This window comes from Oncorhynchus masou, chromosome 24 (assembly GCF_036934945.1).
Source record: "Oncorhynchus masou masou isolate Uvic2021 chromosome 24, UVic_Omas_1.1, whole genome shotgun sequence".
Taxonomy (NCBI): domain Eukaryota; kingdom Metazoa; phylum Chordata; class Actinopteri; order Salmoniformes; family Salmonidae; genus Oncorhynchus; species Oncorhynchus masou.
In genome coordinates this window covers 45,912,332-45,919,325 of record NC_088235.1, presented here as the reverse complement: position 1 = coordinate 45,919,325, position 6,994 = coordinate 45,912,332, and the positions used below count along the sequence as shown (strand labels likewise).

The following is a 6,994-nucleotide window of genomic DNA, read 5'->3' as shown; positions in this document are numbered from 1 at the left end:
ACATGCCTTTTTCCTCTGGAGTGGCTTCTGTCTGGCCACTCTCCCATAAAGCCCAGATTGGTGAAGTGCTGTTGTAACTTCACGTTCTGGCTGGTTTCAACCATCTCAGCACTGTCAAGAGCGTGTAGGGGGTTCTTGGTCACCTCCCTGACCAAAGTCATTCTTGCCCAATTTGGTAAACTCTATGCAATCTTGGTACTTCCATATTTTTTCAGTTTCCCAGGGATAAACTTTTAATCTAGAAATTGTATTATACCCTTCCCCAAATACACCATCACAATTCTGAGAACTGAGTTTCTTGGACTTCATTGTAGTTTCTGCTCTGACATGCACTGCCAACATTGGGACCTTTATACATGTCCAATGAAGTTGTAACGACATCAAGGACAATCAAATTGGATGCGCCAGAGTTCAATTTCGTGTCATAGCAAAAGGATGTTAATACTAATGTAAATTGCATCTGTAAACATGTAAAAAAAATAGCATTCTGCCAAACCCCACTCATGGCTGGTTGTGTTGCAGCCTGTAATCGAACCAGGGTTTGTAGTGACACCTCTTGCACAGATGCAGTGCCTTCGGCCCTTCACCCATTGTGGGTTGTGAATACTTTCCAAAGTCACTGTACTTCAGAAATAACAAGGTTCGATAACCAATGGGCAATAGGTAGCCTAGTGGTTAGAAGCTTTGGGCCAGTAACTGATAGGTTGCTAGATCAAATCCCCGAGCTGACAAGGTAAATATCTGGCATTCTGCCCCTGAACAACCCACTGTTTCCCAGTAGGCCATCATTGAAAATAAGAACTTATTTAACTAAGCAAGTCAGTTTAGAATAGGTCCACAACAAGACCTTGTTTAGAAAATGCTAATGCTTAAACCAATAACTACTTGTAACCCTGGTAATAATAATCCTCCGGAAATGCGATACTGGTTACCCATCTCATTCATATCCAGTGTGAAAAAAATAGGAATCAAGCCCTCAGTGATTGACGAAACATTTTATTCAGTCCATTCCATTGGTTTACTTGTCCTCTGGCTTGTTGAAGCAGTAAGTGAGGCAGCACTTGCCACAATAGTGCCTATCGAAGTGGCTGGCCATGAACACACCAGCACCACACTCTTCAGCTGGACACTCACGACGCAGACGGTGGATCTTGCCATTTTCATCAACCTGAAGATACACCATGGAAGCCATAAGTATAGCAGCACACACAAATGAGACAGTGGCTGCTGTGTTCAGTAGAGCACAACAGCAAATGTTTTGCAACAGAAAACCAATTCTATCTTAATGAGGTGTGATGACAAGGAATTTGACACCACAGTAAGTCTGAATATTAATTTAAAATTAGCTTTGTTTATGCCTAATAAACATGGCCTATGTATAAGATTTTTTAAATAGTTATTTAAAAATGCCTTCTGCAGCCATTAACAAATGTCTAAAAACCAAATGCTGGCTCCATTCACGAGACCAAGGATTTTTAAACAATTGGTCAGGACTGGAGGTCGACCAATTATGATTTTTTCAAAGCCGATACCGATTATTGATGGACCAAAAAAGCCGATACTGATTAATGGGACGATTTTTTAAAATGTTTTTGTAATAACGACAATTACAACAATGCTGAATGAACACTTATTTTACCTTAATATAATACAACAATAAAATCAATTTAGCCTTAAATAATGAAACATGTTCAATGTTCAATTTGGTTTAAATAATGCGAGAAGAAAGTAAAAGTGCCATGTAAGAAAGCTAACGTTTAAGTTCCTTGCTCAGAACATGTGAACATATGAAAGCTGGTGGTTCCTTTTTCCACGAACCTTCAATATTCCCAGGTAAGAAGTTTTAGGTTGTAGTTATTATAGGACTATTTCCCGCGATACCATTTGTATTTCATTATCCTTTGACTAATGGATGTTCTTAGAGGCACTTTAGTATTGCCAGTGTAACAGCATCCGTCCCTCTCCTCGCTCCTCCCTGGGCTCGAACCAGGAACACAACGACAACAGCCACCCTCGAAGCAACGTTACCCATGCAGAGCAAGGGGAACAACTACTCCAAGTCTCAGAGCAAGTGACCTTTGAAATGCTATTAGCGCGCACCCTGCTAACTAGCTAGCCATTTCACATCAGTTACACAAGTCTAATCTCAGGAGTTAACAATGCAATGTTTGACGCACAACGACAAGCTGCTGGCAAAACGCACAAAAGTGCTGTTTGAATGAATGCTTACGAGCCTGCTGCTGCCTACCACTGCTCAGTCAGATACTTCTATGCTCAGTCAGATTATATGCAACGCAGGACACGCTAGACAAACTAGTAATATCAACCATGTGTGTAGTTAGTGATTATGATTGATTGATTTTTACAAGTTAAGGTTAATGCTAGCTAGCAACTTACCTTACTGCATTCGTAATAGGCTCCTTGTGGAGTGCAACGAGAGGCAGGTGGTTATAGCGGTGGACTAGTTAAATGTAAGGTTGCAAGATTGAATCCCCCGAGCTGACACGGTGAGAATCTGTCGTTCTGCCCTTGAACGAGGCAGTTAACCCACCGTTCCTAGGCCGTCATTGAAAATAAGAATGTGTTCTTAACTAACTTGCCTAGTTAAATAAAGATTAAATACCGGTTTCCAATTGTTATGAAAACTTGAAATCGGCCCTAATTAACCTCTTGTAACAAGGGGGCAGTATTTTCATTTTTGGAAAATAAAGTTCCTGAAGTAAACAGGCTATTTTGTCAGGACAAGATGCTAGAATATGCATATAATTGACAGCTTAGGATAGAAAACACTAAAGTATCCAAAACTAAAAATATTGTCTGTGAGTATAACAGAACTGATATTGCAGGCGAAAGCCTGAGAAAAATCCAATCCGGAAGTGACTGTTTTGAAAGCTCTGCCTTCCGATGCGTCCCTATTGACCAGTGAATGGGCTATCAACCAGATTACTTTTTCTACGTATTCCACAAGGTGTCTACAGCATTGACGTAGTTTTACGCCTTTATGTTGAAGAATAAGCGTATGTGGTCACCTTATGGCTCTTAGTGATTCTCGCGTAAAATACAGAGGTACCCATTTTTCCTTTCGCTCCTACTGAAAAACCAATTGTCTCTGGATATATTATCGAATAGATATTTGAAAAACACCTTGAGGATTGATTATAAACAACGTTGCCATGTTTCTGTCGATATTATGGAGCTAATTTGGATTTTTTTCACCGTGACTGCAATTTCGGGAAGAACAAACAGAGCTATTTTGCCTACAAAAATAAATTTGGGAAAAAAAGGAACATTTGCTAGCTAACTGAGAGTCTCGTGAGTGAAAACATCCAAAGCTCATCAAGGGTAAACGATTTAATTTGATTGCTCTTCTGATTTGTGACCAAGTTACCTGCTGCTAGCTGGACATAATGCTATGCTATCGATAAACAAATGCTTGTCTTGCTTTGGCTGTAAAGCATATTTTGAAAATATGAGATGACAGGGTGATTAACAAAAGGCTAAACTGTTTCAATATATTTCACGTGTGATTTTCATGAATAGGAATATTTTCTAGTAATATTTGCGTCGCGTTGTGCTAATTAGGGTCAGTTGATGATTACGCTCCCGGGCATAACAACAGGTTAATCGGCCATTCCGATTAAACGGCCGACCTCTAGCCAGGACCCAAAGTGTGCCCTGGGCATGCGAGGTGGGTCGAGTTATGAAAATGAATCTTATAATAGTACTTAATTTAGGTCAAAGGAAAATATGGGCCACGAGAGGCCAGTCAATTTCTAATTTGGGTCTCTAGCTGAAAAAGTTTAAGATCCACTGCACTAGAGACAAGTGGCAGTAGACAGCCAAATTGGCATACCAGACTTTTTTGTTATCTACTAGACTAGTTATCAGCAATCAAGGAAATGGGTCAGGTTGTGATCCAGCGCATTTACCTTGTAGTACTTGAGCACTGCGAGCTTGACCTTCTTCCTCTTGTGCTTGTTCTTTTTGGGAGTGGTGTAGGACTTCTTCTTCCTTTTTTTGGCACCCCCACGGAGTCTCAGCACCAAATGCAGAGTGGACTCCTGCAAGAAAAAGCAATTCAGTTCAGCCAGAAAGACCAACAAACAGCTATGGCTTCAGTGGTCAATGGTGCATATGACAATCTAAGAATAAATACTTATTTGGGCTGTATGATTGTAGTGAGAAATTCAAATATAAACCTAAGGAGTATTCACAGCTGTCCCAGAATGAACTAAAATACAGAGAAAATAGCAATACAATAAGTCGGCAGGTAGCCTAGCGGTTAAGAGCATTGGGCCAGTAAGCAAAGCCATCCATGTGAAAATGGCGATGTGCCCTTGAGTACGGCACTTAACCATAATAGCTCTGGATAAGAGCATCCGCTAAAAAATAAAACACTGCGGAGAAACAATGGTGTCCGTATCTAATCTACCAAACAATAATTCCTGATGGCAATATATGTTACATTAAAACATTCTGAAATGTCATACTTTGACAAATTCAGCATGCGTTACTTTTAGATATGATCGGAAACATTTTAAGATAAAAGCAAGGCTGAGAACCCCTTGTCTACAGGAATGGTGTTGTGGACTTCAGTTGTGTATTCTATTTCCTGCAACACATTTACTAAAGTGTAGTATTGTCAAATTTTTACCAAGGTGAAAATGTCTGCTCACCTTCTGAATGTTGTAGTCGGACAGTGTGCGTCCATCCTCCAGCTGCTTACCAGCAAAGATCAACCTCTGCTGATCTGGAGGGATACCTGGAGAGACAAGAGGGTGAGTCCAATCTTTCATGCAGCCACTTCAAGCAATTCCAAGGATGAAGAGGATAAAAAATTAAAAGTGCAATTACCTTCTTTGTCTTGGATTTTGGCCTTGACATTTTCAATGGTGTCTGAAGGCTCAACCTGCATATAATATTAGAAAAACCTGTCTTGAAACAGTAGCTAACGTGGCTAGCAAGAAGACTAAACAGTTCCAAGACAACTCATTCCCAGGGTATTGATGAACTACCTACCAGCCAAATGGCAATAAATGACTCATCTACATTAAAGCAGACGATGTTATTAGATAGCTATGATAAGTTGCCGAGCTGTACCGGTCATTTACACGTGTATACGCAGGGCCATGCTACTAAACTGTAGTTAGCTACTGGTAAGCCAACTAGCTAGCAGTTCAGAATAAAAGACCGGTTACCAAGTCGGCAAGCTCTGGTAGGCTATTAACTACTGTCCAATAAAGATGAGGAAACTTGCAAAGGTGTTTATATCTGGTGAATTGCTATAACGCACTATAGGCTGATTTAAGTAGTACCTAGCCAGCTAGTTTGCTAAAGATTGCATGCGCCGCTATTAGAGGCAGGAAGCGTTACACCAAATCCGAAGTACCCACCTCGAGGGTTATAGTCTTCCCCGTGAGGGTTTTGACGAAAATCTGCATCTTGGCGATCAATCCACCTGCACACAAGAAAGACAGTGTTGTAAGTACAACTATATCAGCTAAAACACGATCTACAATGTCGTTATTGTGGTAAATAATTGCTTAAAATAGAGAGCACGATCTTACCACCGGTCTCCCACTAATGGCGGATCATGAGAAGAGGGCTTTCCAAGCCTGCGACGGGGTTTTCTCGGCTCATCTGCAGGGAGTAGGCGTCAAATAAAATGCCTGTTCAAAAACACCCCTCAGAAAAATGCATAATACATCACACTTTACACGAGGTGCATACTACAAACCAGATCAGTTTTTTTCTGAAAATATAAAATCTGTTTTGCTACTTTTTTTTTTAGATATACAGATATTGTGGGAGAAATCCCCCACCTAAAAAAAATAAGAGATTTTAAAATAAGGTGACCAGATTTCTGAAATGAAAACCGGAGACATTTCCAGTTCGGTGGTCAATATATATAATTAACATATCCAATGTTATTATCTATGAAATATAAAGGGGGACAATTCCGGTTTCATGTATTTAGTCTAACAGGCACACTGTGATAGACAAAGAAAACAACTATATTACAGAAACACTACAGACAAGACAAAACTGTCCGATCTGAACAGCCATTCAGCCATTCAGAGAACATGAGCAAAATTGGGGAAAAAACAGACAATAGTATATGTGTAGTTAACAATAGTTAACATAATAAAGAAATAAGATGCTGATGAGATTGGTAACTACATAATATATTTATACCAACCTCATTGGTATATTTCTCAGAATAATGTATTTTTTTCAGGATTGCTCTGTCTTTGGCCAGCTTCTCCATGAATTCCTGGCAGGGGAGGTTGAAGTTTGTCTTCACAATAAGCATGGCCTTGATGGTAGGAACAGTGAACCTATTTCTTACTGCTGTCCATAGATCATTCATTTGGGAGAACACTCTCTCGACTGGTGCATTACTTCCAGGTAAGCACATGACAACAGACACTAATCTAGCCAGGTGTGGGATGTCATTCTCTTTGAAGTGGGTAACCACCATGCTCCATCCGTGACTAAGAAGTGTCTCAGATGTTTTCCATTCTTCAAGCGATCCCCCCTTTAGTAACTCTTGCAGGCCAGTAACCTCGTCACACAATGCATCCTCATTGATGGTCACATTGGGGCATAAATCCTGCAGTGCGCCTGCTGCCTTCTGGATCTCTTCACGCAGAGGTTGCCTTTTTAAAAGGAGATAATGTAAATCTTTTAGATTAACTGTGTGCTTTCCCCATGCTTGCAAGTAGTTCACAGCCGTAGTGAAGAATGATTGCATCACGTCTTGCAGTCAGTTTTTCCTCAACGTTTCTCAGAATTGCAGCGGACTCCACAGCACAGTGGCCCTGGCCTCCAAGCATCTTGATCGTGTCACTGAATACGGTCAAGTTTCCATGGACAAAGGCCAGCCAAAGTTCAGTCAGTGGATCTCCGAACATTGTTCACAGGACAACAGAGCATTTGTCTTCAGAAATAAAAAAGGATTTCAAAATACATTCTCAGCACTCTTTCTAGAGCA

At 40.5% G+C, this 6,994-nt stretch overlaps 1 protein-coding gene across 1 annotated transcript; it reads right to left on the bottom strand.

The window, feature by feature from the left end:
- Positions 1–980: 980 nt before the first annotated feature.
- On the bottom strand, positions 981–5,634 carry LOC135512257 (ubiquitin-ribosomal protein eS31 fusion protein-like). Its single transcript, XM_064934087.1, has 6 exons — positions 5,568–5,634; positions 5,394–5,458; positions 4,855–4,909; positions 4,677–4,762; positions 3,930–4,061; positions 981–1,168 (listed from the first exon to the last, which is right to left on the bottom strand). Exons 2-6 carry the CDS (start codon positions 5,439–5,441, stop codon positions 1,019–1,021), a joined length of 471 nt encoding a protein of 156 aa, XP_064790159.1. The 5' UTR covers positions 5,442–5,458; positions 5,568–5,634; the 3' UTR covers positions 981–1,018.
- Positions 5,635–6,994: the final 1,360 nt, after the last annotated feature.